Source organism: Lissotriton helveticus, chromosome 4_1, assembly GCF_964261635.1.
Source record: "Lissotriton helveticus chromosome 4_1, aLisHel1.1, whole genome shotgun sequence".
Lineage (NCBI taxonomy): Eukaryota > Metazoa > Chordata > Amphibia > Caudata > Salamandridae > Lissotriton > Lissotriton helveticus.
The window spans coordinates 635,552,229-635,575,046 of record NC_136063.1 but is presented as its reverse complement, the minus strand read 5'-3'; the positions used below and the strand labels follow the sequence as shown (position 1 = coordinate 635,575,046).

The window sequence follows — 22,818 nt, the reverse complement described above, 5'->3', positions numbered from 1 at the left end:
TATATGACAAGAATATGACAATATAGCTAATAATTAAGACCTTACATCATTGAAGAAAGTAATTATTGACTCATTTATTAATTCATTTAATAACAAAAAATAATAAATTGCGCCAACCCAGTGCCCCAATAATATTCTCCTACAAATTTGTACATGACTGGAAACAATGGTGGAATGGTAACACGTCGTGCACACAGCATTTTCAGTTTTCCCAACATTTTAAATAGGGGCACTGCATGGATTTAAACTGAACAATGTGGTTTGAAGGGTGATTAGAACATGAGATTTCTTCAGATGTTCGAACATGCCAGAAGATTTGTAAAATACCTTGCCATCAGTAGAGATGAAAGACATAGCTAGATTGACTCACTTCTATCCAATCAGCAAATCAAAGTATCTACATCTGAAAATATATATGACATCGTTTTGGCAGAATCAAACAACATAACAATACAATAAGATGTTTTAATATATAATTTATGTTTTTCGTACTACGAGACTTTGTCATTGATAGTTACTATATTACAACAACATGCCACAAACATGGCTGCCATTTTTCTTTAGGACCTGTAATCACAAAAAAAACGGGCAAAATAAAAGTCTTATAACCTTAATTTTCTGCCAAAAAATAGCAGTTTTTGTCTTTATTCATGTCACATTAAAAAATAATTCATCAAGTTTCCCAGCAGATGTGCACGTGAGTTGTATTTTGCAAACAAAAGTAAAAACGCCAAAGAAACATACAGGTTTGAAATGCTAACAAAGTTACTTACAAACACCTATATTTATTTTTTCATAAATAGGCGCAACAGGCTCCATAAAAAAAGATTAAATACAGACACAGTATGTTGAAACAATAATACATATTCATATGTCAAGGTTATAATTTAGCCATCGCCAATCTGTTTTCCACATCCAATAAAATACCAGGTAAGCATTTGGCAGTTTTTATACAGAAGAGGACTTAAATGACGTTTACTAACCATTACACAAGAATTGATACAAAAAACAAATCGTATGCCATACAAAATAAATGTGTTTTCGCTTTCTTTCCCCCTTAATCCCACACTTTATTTCTTTGTTGATAAGACACACGCCAATTTTACATCATTTAATTCAAATATTTTTTCTTACCACCTTGTTTTCCCAAATACTTGAAAATATAGACCTATTAGTCCACTGCTTTTAAAAACAAAGTAAACATAACCTTGTTTGCCAATTAAACCGATTTTTGTGAAATCAATAAACCGGGATGATCCAGTTTAAAATTACAATTTAGCTACAAAAAACATTCACGTTTTATACTCTAGGAGAGTGGAACATAGATGCTATTTACAAACTTGCTATGAGTGCTACATCAAGCCATTAAAAAGTCTTTAGTAGTTTCATATAAACACCCATTATGAAAACCAATGGAAAATCCAGGAACTTTATCCAAGACATCTACAGTTGCTAAGGCAGTTTACTAGCGCAGCACTTCACAGCAAAAAAAAAATCTGAATGGTCCAAGTTTCCTTCAGAGAGTAAGAAAAACATTGTCCTGCAGAGGATCTCTGAAAAAAAGAAAGAAGCAAGACTATTTTTTTCAGAGTGGGTGACCCACAAGCTCAAAATTGTCCTAAGTGCTTAGCAACTTGTATTTCTAATAAAATGCAGAAACTGCCATGACTGCTTGAAGCAGTCTGTGATGTGAAGACTTCCCTGCATCCCACGGTGGAAAGGAGAGGTTAGTTCTTCTTTAGCTTTTCAGGTGAGGTACAGTGCTTTGTCTCTCTGCATACTCCTGCATAAAAAGAAGCAAAACAGAAAACACTAGATGTTATGAAAAAGATTATGACAACAGTTTATAAGAACAAGCTCAAGCTATGGATGAATGCTAAGACACTCTGAGACATCAAATTCCAGCATGTACGTTTTGCTACTAAATGGACATCCGTGAGGCGACAAGCAATTCTTATGGATCATTTATTGAAGGGGGCAGACCCTTTCAAAACTGTGGGCCTGATTTAGATTTTGGCATATGGGTTACTATGTCACAATAGTGACGGATATCCCATCTGCAGAAATATAAATGCCTCAGGATACTATGGGATTTATATTTTGGAGGACAGGATATCCGTCACCGTTGTGACGGAGTAACCCATCCTTAATCTAAATCAGGCCCACAGTTTTGTTTTGATGTGGTCTGGAATGGGTAACCCACAGTTTTGGATTCCCGATGCCACTTTGACGTGCAGCTTGTCACCTTTCTCCAAGCCCATTCTGAAAATGTTAGGACAGGTTTATCCCACTGAAAGGGTAAACATTTTACCTACATATTATGATACGGCCTTCCCATTTATATGTCTGCAACTACCATGGGCTACTGAGACAATCTTGAAAGTCAATACATTACTGCTAGGACTGTCGTCAATTTAATGTTTATTTATTAACATTTATTCACACCAACTGAGCATTAGCAGTAATAATGTCACAAAAAGGCAAACTTGACTTTGTGGAAGCAAATAAAGAAGTGCGTTGGCTGGGCACAGGAGCTCAGGAAATGAATCTTGTAGTGCCCTATGAAGGACATTTAAAGAGCATAGATCCAAGTTTTACTTCAAATTCTTGGCAAGCTTTCAGGCAAATTTTAGGATAAAATAATTGATATGCCATGATTTAATATTTAACGTCTTTAGTATTAAACATATACTAGAAAAATGGAAAATGTATCATAAAATGCACTAAAACCAAGAGCTTACCCAAAACGATGGCTGATAATGAGAGCCAACAACAGCAGTTAGAGAAATACTTGAAGAATTATATAAATGATAATAAGGAAAGTTCAAATTTAGTGGACATCACTAATGATAACATAAATATATCTAAATGATGGAAAGTTAACTACTATACGCCTGATCTCAATAGGAGGACCTATATTTGTCATATATGTATTGACATGTTGTGTCCTTTGCAGTCTTGAAATGCTTTGCGAGACCTAGAATTTGAAAAATGTAGTTTCATAGGCTTGAATTACGGGTTGATAATCGATTTATAGGCCTATTATAACAAACAGACATAGGTGCCTTGGTTCTATGTGTAAGACACTATGGGCTGGTTTCCAAAAGCATCTTTTCAGATACAGTACTAGAGCCTTCATGGGTATGCAGAAGCCAAGCACACTACCTTGCAATGTCGCAGACCTGTAGCTACTTGATTTTGCCAATTGACATGAGAAACAAAGTAATAATGTGCATCTTTACTCAATCTTCAACATGAGAGAAACTGCACTTGTAGTCCTTACTACAAACAAGGGTCAGAAAGCCCCCAGGTTTCCAATGCACTACCATAGCATTCACTCCCAGTTTGTCTATTATGAGATACCATGGGAATTATTGGAACCTGAATCCCGGACGTCACACATCAATACATTCACAGGAAATGTCCCAAAAACGTTTTGCATGAATAAAAATGTACACAAACCATACCATAGTTTATATCCAAATAATATGTTTTACCACCAAAGGAGAAATCATATTGTTATATAGCACACTGCCAATAGCCACACACAAATGCCACATTTTAGTAAAGCAAATCAATAGAAATGGACATTGCAACGATGCATATGGCACATTTAGCACATAGGAAACTGATTTAGGCAAGTAAGGAGTGCTAATATGAATGAGAAAGGTATTTTAACACAAAAATGAAAAACCTCATTCTCTGAATCTGAATTTCTGAGCACAAGGGGTGTGCAAAATCACATGAATACCCACAAAGTCTGAACATCAGGCTTATTAACAAAAGGGTTCAAAGCCATTTTCCATCTAGATACTTTCAAAAGTCTAGCTCAAAGGGGAGAATTCGGGGGCAGGGAGACTCCATGCTGATGAGCCTTAAGAGTGAAACTACCTCCCATCACTTCATTTGTGTCATACCGTGTGGAGATATAGTTTGTCCAGGGTGGCAAACCTTAAACATATTCTCCGTCGGTGTGGGAGTAAAAGCTTTAAAAGAGATTGAAGAGGTCAACAATGCCAAGCATTCTTACAAGGCAAAAGGAAACGTTATGGTAACATAGACCAGCCATGTTTTTTTTTTACAATTACCACTGCCTGTAATCATTCAAGCTATTACTGCATTCCTTCTCTGTAATTCTGCCACTCGTTACCACCACCACCTTTAGAAGCAGGTCGAATTTACATACATCAACTTTGTTACCACAACTTATTTATTATCTATCTTTTCTGTTGGGCACATAAATCTAGTGATAAAACTGTGTGAGATCGGATTTACCAACTACTGGTCACTACTAAAGGCTTTATATGAAACATGCACATATTTAAGCATAAACCATAGGTGCGTGATTATGCCACAACTGTACAATGTATACAGATGTAGACAGTGGATAATTGTAATGGAAGTTGGAGTTTCCAGGGGATGTAAATGTAAATGTACAGGAATTTATATAGCGCAAATCACCAAGCGGTTTCTAAGCGCTTGCTTAGGGAACCCGTCCTGGTATTCCCCTCTGAGATAACCCCGGCAGGGTATCCGCAAGGTGAAAGCCAGGCATCCCGCCGCGAGGGGCCGTTGTGCAGATTAAGCAAGCTATTGCCCAGAGTCGCAGAGTGTGAACCCGTGAATCGAGTAGGCACCGGAGCGAGAATTGTCGAGTCCATGGACATTTTAGGACTCAAGACCCCGCCGAGCCGGGAATTGAACCCTGGTCCCGGGCTGACCTCTGCTTCCAGGTCTGCCTCCTCTAACCAGTGAGCCACACTTCTCCACCATCAAAATCATTCAGTGATATTTGGGGCCACAGACCAAAATAATTATATTATTAGGAGCTTCACAAATATTTACAAATGTTCAGGCCACACTTTTTAAAACCCCTCCGATACACTTCAAACGTCTTGAAAAGAAAATAAGTGGAAAAACTTGTCCATTACTTAGAAAATGTCGACATTTGGAAAAAATACACTGTTGTAATTGAACTTTACCAATATGGTCAAATTGTAGAAGTAGGTGTCAATTCTTAATGCTACACGTGCAGTGTACACACTACATATATTAAGCATCTAGTGTTAGGGAAATAGGCACACTTGCCCAATGTACATGAACACAATACATTCACATAATTTACCAATGCGATGTTTGCATTGTGCAGGGTGTGGAAGGCGATAAAGCTATAGCTATGTATGTTTATAAGCAACAAGGAGTGGGCTGGGTAAGCAAACCTCTGTGAGCGTGCCCATTACCTCCCTCTTCTTCCTGCTGCTGTATCCAGGCAGCTCGAGGCATGCAGCAGTAAAGATTGTTCGAAAAACATGACAAAGGGAAGAGGACTTGAGAGGGAATCAATTAGAATCCGGTGGTGACTCAGAAATGTGTTAATATGTTTCTGATTTGGATGTCAGGTTGACCTTCACGTCACTGTTGTTCCTCACAAGGAGCCCAGGATTATTTCTGAAACTGCTTTTCAAGCCATAACATTTGCTTCTTTGACTTCATGCTCCTGAAAACGAACTATAACATGACCAAGATCTAAGCATGTTTCCTCGCATGCAAACATAGCCGTGAGCCACGCGAGCTTCCAACCATACGTGACCAAGCCCTCTACTGAAAAGTAGCCATGTATACGTGGTATATGCAAATACTTCGACACAAAATGGCACTTGACGACTGCTTACCCATTACTGCAGTAGTCGTTATTCCAGTCCACAGCCGGTCCTGGAGGGTTCCTGCAGCCCGCGCGAACGTATTCCATTGCTTGAGTAACAACCTGCGCGGCTGTAGATGTTGGGTTGATAAGATTCTGATATTCTGAATGAAGGTTAAATCCCTGAAAATGAAAAGAAGATTCAGTAAGAGGAGAGTCCTAGATAATTAACTAACCAGTACAGAAAAGCAACTATGAAAAACAGTGAGAGCAACCAGGAAACTAGACCTGCTCCACAATTTCGAAAACAAACAGTCGGGTGTAGCACTATAAGATACAACAGAGTGGTGTGTTTTTCAGGCTTATACATGAAGGGAATTGTGTATAAATCGTGCATATACATCCGTGGAGGGCAAACCTATGGCCAAATGCAGAGCTCACTCTTTGTACGAGCATTCCGAACAGGGCTGGGGAGACACCATTAGTTAGTTTGCAGAATATGCAACAGAATCTTTTTGAAAGACACAGGCAGCAGGTGGCTGGGTATTTTATTAGCCTGCACCTATTCATGCTTTGTTCTGAGAAGCCTTTCTCTTCATTCAATCAAAAAGGGACCATCTGCTGTTTTTTATTGGAATTTCTTTTCAACCTACCTCTAATTCAAGCAAAACACACTAACTTTGCAGCTGAACTAATGCAATTAAAAGAAGCCTGTATGGGATCTCTAACTGAGTAGGGCAATGCAGAAGAAACCAGGAGTGCATGCATATTTAATAATTTAGTTGCATTGAAATGTTCTACCAAGCCAAAACAATTTGTGTTCCAGCGCTTTGTGAAGGTGATTTGTATGAAAGCTGCAAATAACACTGACTGGTATTGGGAATATACACTGCTGTGTGGTTCCATCGATCAGCTGCTGTGTGTTCATGTTTGAGGTGTTTCCTTGGGCACATCTGTGGTATATAATCCAATAGTTCTCTATCATTCGTTGACCCGTTTATGTTCCTATATCAGACAATGGACGTTTTTAAGGTCTGAGTGATATACAAAGGGCCCAACAATCATACTTCATTAGCCGTTTGGAGTGTGTCTCTGGCTTGGGCCCCTGGACTACTGTTTTGCTAGAGAAGCACTGAGCGATACTGCAAAATATTGGACGTTCCCAAAGTATGCCCAGCAATATTTAATAACTTTTCTACCTTTTACAGAAGCTAAACAAGCACAAGCTGTAAATGCATTTTCCATTTACCAAAAACACTTACACCAATGTCAAGTTAAGATCAATTGGCAAAGGCAAAAAGCACAGATGTTATTTAACTAATGAAGTAGAAATGGCTCACATGTACTTGGCTCAAAATATATACCCCAAGACTAACAACTGGTGTTTTCCAGACGGAGGGAGATTGTTACATAATACTAAGAGCTCACTGAAACTAAAAATGAACCATGCAGATAAAAAGCAAAGCCATTGCAAAGAAGGTCACACACTAAAAGCCTCTGACCCACAAAATTAGGACTGGAGCTCTGGATCAGGGTTGGAAAGTGCAGTAAAAAGGAACTAGTTCCATGTGTGACTCCATTCTGTCACTTCCGGGGTAGTATGGAGCCAATGCAGCGCTGCACTGCACCACCTAGCAGTGCCCTTGAACATTGCTGAAGAAACTTTTACAGATCCAATCTGGTACCTGGGCAGTGCTTAATTTGAGCCTGGGTTTCCGGGGCTCGGCACCGGCACTTAATTGTCAACACTGGTGCTTATGATAGCTGCCACATGGTGGCGCTCTTTGTGTAATTTAAAGATGAACAGAACAACAGGTGTTTGATGATTAGTCGTTGTGTAGGTACTGTCATTGGCAGTGCTGGCCATGGCAATGGTTGGAGCAAGCTGCGGTGGCCTCCTGACGATGGCCCAGGCAAAGCATTTTTTCTTTTTTACAAATTAAGCACTGCACCTGGAGAGTACTCTAAGATGAGAGGAATCTGTGGTTACAAGTATCTTTCATACACAACGTTCTCACTGTTCATCTTACCTGTTTTTTAATGGCCTGTTCCACATACCCTTTATCTCCCGCCACTGTCTCATTCTATTGGTGTAGCTATAATTGGTGTAGCAAGTGTAGTGAGCTTCGTCCCAGGGAAGTGTGACGGGCCACTGCAATCAAGTTATGCCTCGCATTATTGCCCATGGTACTCTTTCTACTTCTTTTTCCCTATGTATGTCATCCTCTGCTTTTTAGCTAGTAAGTATGCATGTATGTGTGTTTGTATTCATGTGGTTTTTATACAGCGCATACTTGTCCATAACTCAGAGGAGCTATGTTTAGCACAGCACACTATGTTCCACATACAGAGTTTCAGAGTTTTTTTAACCAATCGTGACCTTACAATGATGACCCTACAGTATTTATCCTGACGAACAAGTTACTTACCTTCGGTAACGCTTTTTCTGGTAGATACTATATCTGCCTGTGGATTCCTCACCTTGTGAATACCCCTTGCGTCAGCAACATTCGGAAATTCTTTTTTCGTAGCCTCGCGCCAACGTGGACTCCTGACGTCATAGAGACACGACCTCGCTCGCGACTCCGCTGACGTCACCGACGCCTATAATAGGCCCACGCCGGCGTGATGACATCAGTTCCGCCCTTTTTTCCGTGCCATCGAGGCACACGGACGGACCAATGACAGTAGAAATATACAAGTATACATAGTACACAATAATCAAGGCAAAACACACAGTGTTAAGCAAAAGCAGGAAAGCAATTGGAACATTTCCTTGACAACAAAATATATATACATTACATTACAGTAACTCCGGCATAGAAGAGTGGACAACGGGGAGGCGGGTGGGTCAGTGAGGAATCCACAGGCAGATATAGTATCTACCAGAAAAAGCGTTACCGAAGGTAAGTAACTTGTTCTTCTGATAGATACATCTGCCGTGTGGATTCCTCACCTTGTGAATAGAGTCCCACAGCAGTCCCCACTCCCGGAGGAGGGTGTCCACTCTTCTAGACCAGGAAATCCTGAAGGACAGAGCGCGCAAAGTGACCGTCCCTCCTCACTTCGGAGTCTAAGCAGTAATGCTTCGCGAAAGTGTGGAGGGAAGACCAAGTCGCCGCTCTACAAATATCTTCTACAGGCACACCTCTGGCCAATGCTGAGGTAGAAGACTTAGCTCTAGTAGAATGAGCCCTTATACCCTCTGGTGGTTCCTTACTGGCCAAAGAGTAGCAGATCTTTATGCAGAGGACGATCCATCTCGACAAAGTTCTCTTATGGACCGCTCTTCCTTTCTTGCAGCCAGCAAATCCAACGAAGAGCTGGTCTTCCAAACGAAAGTCCTTGGATCTGTCCAAGTAAAAGGACACCGCCCTCTTAGGGTCCAGACGGTGCAGTCTCTCTTCCTCCTTAGAAGGGTGAGGGGGAGGATAGAAGGAAGGTAAAGTAATGGACTGCCCTAGGTGGAAGGGAGTTACCACCTTAGGCAGAAAAGCAGCCCTGGTCCTGAGAACCATTCGATCAGCATGTATGGACAAGAAAGGGGGCTTGTGACAAAGAGCTTGAAGCTCACTTACCCTCCTTGCCGAGGTTATTGCAACGAGGAAGACTGTTTTAAGGGTAAGAAGCCTCAAGGGACATTTGTGGAGAGGCTCGAAAGGAGCACCCATCAAAAAGGTCAAGACCAGATTCAAGTCCCACTGAGGCACAATAAAAGGGACATGAGGAAACATATTTATAAGTCCCTTTAAAAACCTTAAAACCACAGGTGACTTAAAAAGAGAAGGCTGGTCAGGCAAACAGAGAAAAGCTGACAGCGCAGAAAGATAACCTTTCACCGTGGCAACAGCAAGACCCTGGTGAGCCAGAGAAAGGGCAAACTGGAGAACGTGAGACAAATGGGCCTTCAAAGGATCGATAGACCTTTCCCCACACCACGAGACACATTTCGCCCATCTATAAGAATAGATGGACTTAGTGGAGTCACGCCTGGCTGACAAGATGACATCCACAACGTCAGATGGGAGGGAAAAGGAAATCAGGTTGCCCCGCTCAATCTCCAGGCATGAAGGTGCAATGTCTGGAGGTGGGGGTGTAGAACCTGCCCCTCCATCTGAGAGAGGAGGTCTGCCCTGTGAGGGAGACGGAGCGGCGGGTGAGAGGAGAGGTGGAGAAGACCTGTATACCACACCCTTCTTGGCCAATCCGGGGCGACCAATATGACTTGGGCCCTGTCTTGCCGAATCTTCCTCAGAACCCGAGGAATCAAGGGTATGGGAGGAAAGGCGTAAAGGAGTTGACCTCTCCAACTCAACTGAAACGCCTCCCCCAAGGCTCCTTGCATCGGATACTGGAGACTGCAGAATGACAGGCAGTGAGCATTCTCGCGAGTGGCGAACAGGTCCACCCGAGGAGTCCCCCACATCTGAAAGATATCGTGAACCACCCCCGGGTGAAGCCTCCACTCGTGGTCGGCAGAGAACTGCCGACTGAGACTGTCTGCACGAACGTTCAACACCCCGGCCAGATGATTTGCCATCAGACAAATCTGATGGTCCTGAACCCAGGACCAGAGACGCAGAGCCTCTCTGCAGAGACACTGCGACCCCACTCCTCCCTGCTTGTTGATGTACCACATCACAGTCGTGTTGTCCGTCAGGACTTGGACTGACCGACCGCGAAGGGAAGGAAGGAAGGCCTTGAGTGCCAAACGTATCGCCCGCAATTCTAAAAGGTTGATGTGAAGCAACCTTTCCTCTGGAGACCAAAGGCCCTTGACCTCCAGATCCCCCAGATGAGCACCCCACCCGAGAGTGGATGCATCCGTTATCACTGAGGCCACTGATGGAGGCAGATGAAAAGGCTTTCCTTGAGACAGATTGCCTTCCACGCCCCACCAAGACAGATCCGCTGCAGCTTCTCTGGAGATCCTCACCGACTCCCTGAGATCTCCGTTGTGTTGATACCACTGCCTGCGGAGGCACCACTGGAGTGCCCTCATGTGCCAGCGTGCATGACTGACCAACAGAATGCAAGAAGCCATCAGACCGAGCAGGCGGAGGACCTTCAGGACTGGAACAACCGCTCCATTGAAGAATAAAGGAATCATCTCCTGTATGTCGCGAATCCTTTGAGGGGGAGGGAATGCACGACATACAGTTGTGTCCAGTACAGCACCTATGAACAGGTTGCGCTGGGAGGGCACCAGGTGAGACTTGGGTACGTTTATCGAAAAACCCAACCTGAACAACAACAGTGTTGTCTCCTGCAGATGATGAAGCACTCTCTCTGACGACTCCGCTTTGATCAGCCAGTCGTCCAGATACGGGAATACAGGAATCCCCGATCTTCTGAGATGCGCCGCCACCACTGCCATCACCTTGGTGAAAACTCGAGGTGCAGTAGTAAGTCCAAACGGAAGGACCGCAAACTGGTAGTGCTGCGACCCCACCGTAAAACGGAGATACCTCCTGTGCGACTTCAGGATCGGAATATGAAAATACGCATCCTGCAAGTCGAGCGACACCATCCAGTCTTCTTCCAGCAGAGCCTGAAGAACCTGAGCAAGGGTGAGCATCTTGAATTTCTCCTGCTTCAGATAAAAATTCAAGATCCTGAGATCTAGGATTGGACGAAGCCTGCCATCCTTCTTGGGAATCAGGAAATACCGGGAGTAGCATCCCTGACCCCTTTCCTGCTCTGGGACCACCTCTATCGCACCTTTTCTCAATAGAGTTTGGACTTCCTCCTGAAGGAGTAACAGATGTTCCTCTGAGCAATACCCCTGGCAAGGAGGGTAATTGGGAGGGAATTCCCGAAAGGGAAGGGCATACCCATTCTCTACGAGATTGAGAACCCAAAGATCTGATGTAACCGATTCCCAATCTCGTAGAAAGTGGGTAAGCCGACCCCCCACTGGGCCTACATGATCCTGAATGGCGGATCTAGGGCTGCTTTTCTGTGGCTGGGGGGTTGGAAGAGGTGGAGGAGGAGGAGGCTTGACGCCCTCGAGGACGTGCCCTCTGCTTTCCTCTGTAAGACCTATATAAGGTATTCTGCTGCTGCTGCTGTTGCTGCTGCTGCTGGCCTTGTCTATACGACCGAAAGGAAGAGCGGCCAAATCCTCTAAATTTCCTGTTCGTTGCGCCCCTGACCTGAAGGCCAAGAGACCTAGCAGTTGCCCTGCTGTCCTTGAATCTTTCCAAGGCCGTGTCTGCTTTCTTTCCAAAAAGCCCCACACCATCGAAGGGCAAATCCAACAATGCAGACTGCACATCAGTTGAAAAATCAGAAGACTTTAACCAGGCTGAACGCCTCGTGGCAACCGCCGTGCCCATGATCCTTGCCACAGAATCCGTAGCATCAAGTCCACTTTGGATGACCTGACGAGCCGCCGCCTGAGAGTCAGACAAAGCTTCTTCAAAGTCTTTTCTACTTTCCTCAGGAACCTTAGGGACCAATGAACGCATAGAGTCCATAAGAGCATGAATGTATCTTCCCATAAGGCAAGTGGCGTTAGAAGACTTCAAAGCCATACTGGCCGAAGAAAAAACCTTTTTCGCCACTTGATCCTGCTTCTTGGCCTCTTTGTCGGCAGGTACTTGCGGAAAAGCCCCAACAGACTTTTTAGAGCAAGCGGCCTGAATTACCAAACTCTCAGGGGAAGGATGAGAAGATAAGAAAGCAGGATCCTCAGGAGCCACTCTATACCTCCTTGCCACACTTTTCGAAACTGCAGGAGCAGAAAAGGGCTTCTTCCAAACCTCCATGATGGGATCCTTTAAAGCGTCATTAAATGGTAGCAAAGGTTCCACCGACGAGCTTGGAGAATGGAGGACCTCTGTTAACAAGTTCGACTTAAACTCGACCGAAGGCAAAATCAAACCCAAAAGTCCTGCTGCCTTCTTCATGACAACATGATAAGGTTGAACATCCCTGGAGGGAGCATCAGGTCCTGAAGGCAACGACCACTCTGGAGAAAACTCGAGACCACTAGCATCCGCCAGGTCTTCAAAACAACTCCCCTCCAGCTCACCTTCCTCCACTTCAGAAGATGATTCATCAACCCTCTGTTCATCCATATTGGGTTTGTTTCATGTTGTTCTCTTTTTCATGCCCACTACTGTGAAGCGCTCTGATACCTTCGGGTCTTGTTAGCGCTATAGAAAACTTCTAAATAAATAAATAAATAAATCCAGAAGTCGTTGAGCTTCTCTACGAGATCTCATCTTCACTCGAAGTGCGGTCGAATCCAAAGCCGAATTCGACGGCGCCGGAGTCGACTTCGGAACCGAATCCGAGGGCTTGGAAGGCCGCCCCATAGAATCCAAAGGAGCCGGTGACGCCGGGACCGGAGTCGTCGACTTCGGCCGAGCCGGCGTCGACACCGGTGTCGACCTCGGTGGAGCTTGGTACTGCCACAACGGAGTCGGAGCCGGCATATACGGCATGAAGGGTGCCGGAGCATATGAGTGTGGAACACCCAAATTGAAAGCCATTGGACCCATGGGACCCAAAGGTGCTCCAGAGGGGTACCACGACCTCGAGAAGACACCATACATCGCGTTTAAAAATGCAGAGGGGTCCTGACCTGGAGCCGGGAATGGTGGATGCTCAGGTCGACCTCGTGGCACGTTCAAATCTGTCTCCTCAACAGGATTCGAAACCTCCTCCTCAACAGGAACCCCAACTGTGTCCTCCGGAGCCGGAGATGGAGCCGGGGACGGAGCCGGGGACGGAGCCGGGGACGGAGCCGGGGACGGATCCGCAACTGGAATCGGAGACTGGACCACCGACTCCGAAGGCGAAGCCTCACCTTCTCGATCCGACACCTGAAGAGGAATCACCTTCGACCTCATCCTCTTGGGAGACTTCGATCTAGAATGATGATGGGAACCATGCCTCCTTTTCTTGTGCTTCTTGTGAGAACCAGAGGTGTGACCGGACGAAGACTTCGAAGCCGACGCCTCCCGAGACCTCGACCTGGATCTCGACCTCGACTTCTTCGAGTGCTTCGATGATCTTTTCACCTTACTCGCCTTAATCCTGGCCACAAGAAGCTTGGATTCTCTTTCACGGAGAGCCTTCGGATTCATCTTTTGACACGATGAACATCCATCGACGTCATGATCCGAACTTAAACACCAGATGCAGTCCTGGTGAGGGTCCGTAACGGACATCATCTTCCCACATTCTCTGCAAGGCTTAAACCCGGTCTTCTTTGTCGACATGACAATAGAACACAAATATCCGAGAATGGAGAATCGAGGAAATAAAGTAACACTGTACTAAGGCTACAGAGTATCCCGAAAGCGTTAGCGTCGACGACGCGGAAAAAAGGGAACTGATGTCATCACGCCGGCGTGGGCCTATTATAGGCATCGGTGACGTCAGCGGAGTCGCGAGCGAGGTCGTGTCTCTATGACGTCAGGAGTCCACGTCGGCGCGAGGCTACGAAAAAAGAATTTCCGAATGTTGCTGACGCAAGGGGTATTCACAAGGTGAGGAATCCACACGGCAGATGTATCTATCAGAAACAGAATGCATGGCCATCCAATTCCTGATGGTTCATGCATGAAACAGTGATGCACAAAAGTAACTGTTGCGTTCTCAAATGACCCTAAAAACGTATGTGCAATAAATATTCACACCGTTCATCAACAGAAAGGTAACTGAGACAGACTGACATCACATACTATATACAGCAAACAATGTACAAGAAACGCACGCTACTGAGGTCTATTTGAACAGAGCCGAATGGTTTGGATAGCAAGGCTCAAGAGAAAGAAACATCGCCAACTGTTAGCTACATGAATTGAATGTAAAATTGTCATTTTGCCATGCCCGGCAGAAATAAAGAAATGCCAACTTGATAAAGATTAATTTGATGTCAGGAGGGACATTGGCTCTTTAATTAGATTTCAGCACCCTTCACAGGTTGGTGATGCCACTGCAGCAGGGCATACGAAGCCCACATCCGATGTGAACGCGATCTTCATCGCCACACATCTTTGGGAACTAATTTCATTTCCTGCTTGTCCGAAGAGGTATTTTCAACAGGCGTCAACGTTGTTTGTCTTTGCAAGTGATTTATTCATCACTCTCCGTGTGATTTAAAAAAAAAAAAAACTCGAAATTACATCCAAATCCTAAAGAAACTGTTTATTAGGCACGGAAATTGAAAATGTGTCCATGCAATATCATACAAAGATTTTTCCTTTGGGTTATAAAAGAAGTTGACAGATATTAATGATTTTTCCCCTGACCTCATTCGGAGCTTTGCTGCAGTAAAGGAGAGTGCGCATGCAGTCATTTTTCAATGTTTATTGCATCAAATAAACTGCAGTTGGGGGAGGGGGCCGCTGGAAGCAAAACATAAAATTCCTCATGTTAAGTGTAAATCACACTTCTGGAATATATACACCTGCTTCAGCGCGACTTACACAATTCGTAAGAATAATGCAGGGAATAGTCCAATTGCTGCTGGACCAATGCCTGGGTGTGCCTCGACACATCCTGGCTGGCTGAAACGGAAGTGGCAGGTAGGGGTGTTGAAAATCTAATCCAACACATCTGTCTGAGCTCCAAGTGGCTTCCATCACATGGCGGCCATTGCTGATCCACCCAAAGTAATGGTTTTGGTGCCCTTTGTGAAGATGCATTGGGCATCTCATTACTTAATCATGGATTCACATTTGATGCTGTTGGAGATAAACTTGGTGACTGCTCAGAATTGCCTTGCCATAGAACTGAGCCGGCGTTAAAGAGACAGAGCGCGGCAGCTAATAACTACACGGGGAAGAGCACTTTTCCCTCCATTTTGCAAGGGTGATAGACTTGTCACCAATACTTTAGCAGACCACCAATATTTGTGCTCTAGAAAAGCAAAACAGGTCAACTTTGCTTTACTGTGTAATCTTTGTGACATTAAATACACAACACAAGGTGATATGGTCTCACGAATGATCTGTACACGGTTTTTCCTCCAAAATCATCTAAAATGCTCTCTTAAGAAGAAAACTCTCCTAGCATTCTATAAATAACAAGATGCCCCCAAGGGTGACATACCCAAAGCAATGCAGTAGTGCATGGTATAGCTTGGTATAATTTACTACGTCAGTTATTTTATGCGTTGGCTTAGTATGGGTTGAACTAAACCAGACAACGTTCAAAGAAGGGTGGTGTAATATCAGCACTTGTTTTCACCATCAACATATGCAAGCTTCACAAGCGTAAAAACATAAATAATTCAAATTGTGAGGATACAGGAGTGCAGTATCTTAATTAAAACAGGGAGCAATTATCAATGCTGACGGGCAAGAGAACCAGGATTCACAAGATGATTTGGAGAAAAAGATATAACAGCATAGGGTGGTGGTACTTGCAATGTCAAAGGATCAGAAAGTTGGCAAGGAAGGAACTATGTTTTGAGGCGTCAATAGTAAACAAGACATTGAATCCTGACAAGAGAGAGGTCTAGGGTTTTGGTTTCACTGATTTTGGTGTCTTTATACACTTCACGGTTCGATGAGAGACGTGGAGTTTATCAGCGTGGATGGCTTTGGAGGCCCGGAAGTGCAATCTGATGATATGTGCTTCTAGAAGGAGCCAATCAAGTATGGCCACAATTCAGGTAATACTGTTAAAGTGACACATGCTGGTGAGAGGTATGGTATAAAGATAGGTGGTAGCAGGGTCCATTATTGGGCACTGAGGTTCATGGCTGCAGAATCAACCTGAAGAGGGGGCAGGAGCTGCCCTAGTGGGCACATTTGGCACCTGCTATTTGTTGAACCACAAAGTCACTTGGCTTTTCTGTGTATCTATTTTTAACTCTGGCACAGTGACCCTTGCCAGTGCCTGTCAACTCAAACAAATTACCCTCCAGCAGTTTGCTGGCCTGCACATCACACATCGGAAGCATATTCTAGCAAATACTATATTGGGTTGTAATGAACACACACTACTGTAGCATACATGCAAAGAGTCATGGTGCTACTTTTCAGAAGCCCATACAACTACAGGTATTTACCTCTGTGTTTTGCTCCACCTTGTTTATTGGCGTGCTGAGAAACGTGGCAACCTTCTAAGGCCTAATGGTGAATGGGCCAAAACATTACACCACCTGCACAAATTCTTATTTGGCTAGCGTGTGGAAATGACGAGTTGTGGAGGTATTATGGCAGTGTTAATTACTGAGTTCGGCAAAGGCCGCATCCCCTGTTAAATAAAGGCAGGTAAAACCTACAATTAAAAGGGGACTAATGCCTAGTAAATACTGGGGTATGGATTTTGGTGACAACAAAACAAACTCCACATTCTATGCCCAATTCTGAAGGACACAATTAAGAGTAGGTGATAATTATTGCATCCAATAAAATCGAAATCTAGGATTATTGGGTTTTACTGAGTGGGATCCTTACCGTCTACTCCGCTGGCCCTTCTTAATCAGGGCCTGTGTGTGCAATTCACTGGGGATGGAACATGAATGAGTGAGTTCAGACTATTCAGAGGTGCCTAGTTTAGGAACTTGGAAGAAGAACAGATCGTGTCTGTCTCCTGCATCCTCTGGGAGGGAGGGCTGAATGACTGTGAAAAGCCTATGATGTCTATGTCTTCATTATTTCCCCGTCAGAGGCTTTTGCGGTGCTACTGGCCCAGATATGAAGGCACCTTGGAATGGATGCTCGACAAAAATAAGATGACATAAATAAAGGAGCAATGGCAAAGTACTCAGTCACTTTTTTGGAGTGTGATAGACCATAGGAGAGGTGAAGAATAAGGTAGGAGCAGTAACACGTTTCACGAGCAAGTGTTCAAAAACCCGCAGAGCAGTGAATTTGTACTAATGTACAGGCACCACCCCTGCCTCCCCAGTCAGACCCTTAATGCATCAGGAGCATGAGTGAGAAGGAAGGGACACTTTAAAAAAGCATGTTTTGGTATGCAGAAATATATATGGGACACATGACATGAGAATGCAGCGATTGCTGACAGCTCCATTAGTATGGACAGAGATGAGTGACAATGGAGTTGGAGCACTCCTTAGCTGAGGGTCCTCCATATTGCTCAGCTAGAAGAGGTTTGGACACAGAGTGAGCAGCTTCAGGGCCGCACAGGCATTGCAGAGGTCAGTACGAGGTCAAGAGGAACAGGCTGAGCAGAAAAGGTCATGATGGCACAGGAGCCCTCCAATCACGAGGTGAGCTCCAAACGCAGTTTTCTTGTCTCTCGACTACCTTTCTGAAAACCTGTCTCTATACTTCATCGAGGTTTCTTGTTGGGTTTAGAGTCAGAAACCAAATATTTTTTCTCAGAAACTTGGTATATGCCTTGTATGATCTACAAGGTGTGATTGTGTATCTGACGCTCATTGCCCATTTGATAGGACAGCAAACGTTATGGCTCCTGGCAATCACGGGTTGCCATTAGATTGTTTGAACTAATTTGCTTAACTAGTACTGCTGTTATTCCGCATCTCTTTTTTGGCAGCAGATTCTTCATGTCAAATTGAGGGACAAGGGGTGATTACATTCTCAGGGTGCAATTCATAAATGTTTTTTTAAGTATGTGTGTGCAAATTTATAAGCGTTGCTGGTATCTTATTTTCTGCTGTTGCACAGCAGTAGTACCTATTAAGTGGGTAATAACCCATTGTGCATCTACAATGAGTCTATCACAACTGACACACTGCAAAATATATAGACTCTGCAATATATGATGGGGGGGCTCAAAGATCGCACCAAAATGAAGAGTAACTTCCCTAGTACCATCACCAAGAACTCAGTAAGACCATCTCACAGGCCTACAAGGGGCACAGGGCGCTCCTCTTACTAAAGCTCATTGTACTGAGACAACACACTATATGGATAGTCACCTTCTTTCTGTGATCAGTGACTTGCCACATAAGTAGCACATCAATTACTGCAGAGCAATGCATGTCTGTGGTTACAGATCCAGATGGACTTGGTACTTAAATCTAGACTTTAATGTTTGGCATGAAAAGAATGCTGCCCCGCCTCGTCCCTGAGGCACAAAGTAATACAGTAACAGCTTTAATAAACAGATATGAATTCCTTTGACAGATCTCTCAAATTGGTTCCTGGACAAACTGTCAGAGGATGTACTCCCTATGTGCACCAGGGTTGTAATTCTTATGTTGATGAGCAAAAGGTTGGGGAAAAAGGCGAGCTGTTGAGGGCATGCAATGTAATGTATTTCTACCTGAAAAAACAATGTCATCGCACAATGAATCTTTGCAAATGTCCCTCTGGCCATACAGAAGGGATTGACGAGTTAATATTGTCGTAACTACTACCGTATGACACGATGACTCTGATTTACAATTTGGCTGGTGGAAATTCCGCTTACGTTGGCAGAGGATATTGCCCCTCAGCCGTGGCGGAATATCCACAAAACCTGACATTCCAAAACTACGGTAGATCAGTGGTAGTTACTACTGCCAGTCTCTTGCTGCAAAACACTTTCAGAATACCAATAAATGAGATATAGGCTGTCACTAATGACAACTCTCACTCCATTGAACTGATAGAATGGCATCCAGTCCCGCCTTGGAGTGATGAAAGTATGTGTCCACACTTCATGGTATGAGCACCCGTATAGCCTGTTTTTCACATAATATTCTTCCACGTACCACACATGGGACGAGAAGGAGCAGTATTAGGTAATCCTTCTGCGGTAACCAGTTGTCAAGTGAAATGCTGTATAACTAATGAGAGGTCTCCACTCAACTTTATGCCTCCTGATATTTGATACAGCAAACAAGATTATATAACATTATTGTTCCAATGCAACAACACTGGAGAACAGCTGGTAGTAAATAACCATATTCTGTTATTCCATATACATTATCCTTAATGTTTGGATGTGGGATGAAAGGGACTGTGGGAGGGCTACAGCACTGAGATGAAAGCATTAGAAAGGGTTTAGTCAATGAACAGCCAGAATCATGTTGGCTCTAAGGAACAGGCAATGTGGTCATTATCAACTGTGTACAGTTTTTTATCCTCTGACAGTGGAGGAAATATGAAAACGCAAATATCCGCCTCAGCACAATTTAAGTATAACCATTAAGCGCTTCACATCCCCAATAAGAAGAATCACTCAGTAATATACGACTCATCTAGACAGGGCAAATAAAAAGCCTTAACAAGGCCATTTCAGACTAGCGTCCCAGATGAGGTGCTGTCCAAGGATAAATCATGCTACATTATAGGGATGAGGGTATGCAACCTTTTTGGGTCTAGCTCACTAGACAGCACGTGTGCTGTCTGTTGTAAGACATATTGTGGCTTACTGTGAACATCAAGGGACTTGAATCCCGCCTATTGGTTACCATTATTTGGCTTTCCTTGTCATGCTCATTTATCTACTTCTTATTTGCGTCCCAGTTTGCCAATCTTGAGTGTGCTCATCCCATGGAGCATTCCCTCTTTATAATCTCTTTGATTGGCTGGCATTGCTGCTTTCACTACTGCCTCCTCCCACTTGCTTGTGTGATTCTCCCCAGTACTTCGTCCCAATGCTTCCTCCTTCTTGATTTCCCTCAAACTCCTTGTTGCTGTCACTTCTAGCCTCCTACCATTGATTTGCATCCCTTCCAGCCTCCCCCGTTGCTTTCGCATCCCCTCCTGTTTTGCTCAGCGTTTCTTCCTACCATTGCTCATGATGCGTTGCTGTTTGTCCCCACACTTCCCTGTGTTGCTTTGATGTTCACCCAAACTCTACTGTGTTCCTTCGCTCCCCCTTCCCCACTTACATAAAAAAACACCTTTACATTTTCTTTTCTTTTTAGTTACAGTTCCAATGCGGTTCAGTATCTAAAAAAAAACTGTGACACTTTGTAGGTGCACGCATCCGTGCGAATGGCGCGGGTGGTCTCGTCAAAGACTTTCGGTATTTTTTATTTTAGCCACACTGCACAGCGTCTGTGCAGCATGGCTACAACCATTGGCAAAATCAATAGGTTACAAAGTCACGACCAATTGGCTTTGCCAATGCTTGTTAGGTTTCTCCTTATCTAGCATAAGACTGCTAACCCAGACATAGGCCATTGGGATTACAGCTGTATATTGTGCTTATAAACACACAGAGAGGATTTCCACAAACCCCATTAAAATTCTTCTCAGTCACTCGTAGGGTATTACAGTTTACCAGAATGCCAACACTTGTAAAATCCACCTTTTGACACTAAAGAGGTTATTTAGAAATCGGTGGATGCAGGACATCTGCCAAAATATGTCTCATTCACTTGAAATGTCTATTTAGAGTGCATAACTTCGTACTTCTGTAAATAGGGCCGAGGGGACGTCTGTCATTTTTTGGCAGAAGCCCTGCATTCCAAAACTCTAAACAGCACCTTAAATATGTTCATATGAACAACTGTGGTAAAGGTACGGAAATAGTTTTGTACACTTCTGCTGACATTTGTACGCATTTTCCTTCATGTTTCAAAGCAGAAACATTTCCCTTCTGTTCTTGATATTGGAGATCCTTTTCTGATTTGTGCACATAGTTACCACAAAAGAAGCCTGACCCGGCGGTGGCAGATCCAACAAAAATTGCAAACGAAGATAGCCCATTGTAATTTCTGCCAATTTATGTAGCTATAAATATTATATCTTTTGTGTTCCTGGCACAATGTGCGCATCGGCCACATTGTGAACAATAGGATGCACTTTGACGCTCAAGACGATTACGTTGCCTCCTTGTAAGATCTCCGTTACAGGCTAGTTCACTCATTATAAACATTATTCTGTCATTAGTTTGCAGCAGAAACACATTGTTTGCACAACATTCTAAGAACTTTTTGAACTTTAATCCTATAAAAGAATGATAACTGTGAGAGGCTACATATCCTTTTGATATTGAACAGTTTAATATTAAACTGAGATGAAGGAAAAGTAAAATAGCTAACTTAGAAAGAATTATAAAAAAATGTTACTCCACTCCTCCCAATGATGCCATTCTTTTTGAGATAGACACATTTACCCCATCGTTCAACTGCCCAACCAACCACACACAATAATGGTTCTGTTGGGACGACAAGTATTGCTTCAATAAGGTTTTACACCTGTAATGTAACTCGTGTGTCCCTGGAGGTGTACAGACGTTGTAGTATCAATCATTCGACACTGACCCCATATGCATTGGAAAGTAAATATTTACTGAAAAACTTTCTCAATGTTTTTGACTTTTTCTCTCAGTAATGGTTGTACTGTCCATAAAATACAAAACATACAGTGCTATACAAAGTGAAATGTGAAATGTGAAAGAATAAGGCAATGTGTGCAGCAGCAGAATTACATACAATTTACAAATTATTTGGGATTGTCAACTGTCAATACAATAGTCTTTGTAGGCCTGTAAAACCTTATTGAAGCAATACTTTTTGTCCCAACAGAACCATTATTGTTTGTCTAATTACCCGCCCAGGTTCTGAGGGTTACAGGGTCACCCCATTATTTCTAACGGGCAACCAACCACACACGTCATGCAAGCAGAGATCTAAAACTAACCTGCGACATTGTGGGTGAATGTAAAGCAGACTGCATCTGAAGCTGGCTCCCCAGGGAGTGCTGCATGGACATCTGCTGATGCTGCATGCTTAGGTGCTGGTGAAGTGGTGGGCTCATCTGAATTGGAGGAGGTGGAGATACGGCCATGTTGGATATGGAAACAGTCACTGGCATTTGATTGTTGGGTTTAGGGGCAATACTTCTTGGGAGACTGGGGTGCATGGCGGATATGTGATGGTTCATTCCTTGTTGCTGATGGTAGGGTGAATTGAGATACAGTGCCGAATGCGCCTGCACTGCTCCATGAAACAAGGACTGCTTTGAATTCATCATTTGAGATGCTTGAGATGTCTTAACATCAGGAGGTTCACTGTAACTCTGTTGAGATAACAGATAAGACAACATTTTAAATGGAAACAGGTTTAAGAGAATTCTGTTTTGAAACTAATCAAAGTACAGATTTGCAGTTAAAAGCATATATATATAAGTACCTGCATGAGAGGTGTGGAGGAAGTAGGTAAAAAATTGACACTCAAAAGAACCCCAGGTCACTACTATCAAAAATGACATTGATCTCAATCCTAGAAACACAAAGGGGCAGATTACGATTGTGGTTGGTCGGACTGCAGTTCGCTTCTG

At 43.6% G+C, this 22,818-nt stretch overlaps 1 protein-coding gene across 2 annotated transcripts in view; it reads right to left on the bottom strand.

Annotated features, from left to right (window-relative positions):
* Nucleotides 1-58: 58 nt before the first annotated feature.
* TOX (thymocyte selection associated high mobility group box) overlaps nt 59-22,818 on the bottom strand; it is a 337,263-nt gene continuing 314,503 nt past the window's right edge. For both annotated transcript variants that reach the window (XM_078687266.1, XM_078687267.1), the window contains 3 exons: nt 22,180-22,557; nt 5,673-5,824; nt 59-1,783 (listed from right to left, as the gene is read on the bottom strand). In XM_078687266.1, the coding sequence (XP_078543392.1) occupies nt 1,747-1,783; nt 5,673-5,824; nt 22,180-22,557 (567 nt within the window). In that variant the 3' untranslated portion in view covers nt 59-1,746. The remainder of the gene's footprint in view (nt 1,784-5,672; nt 5,825-22,179; nt 22,558-22,818) is intronic.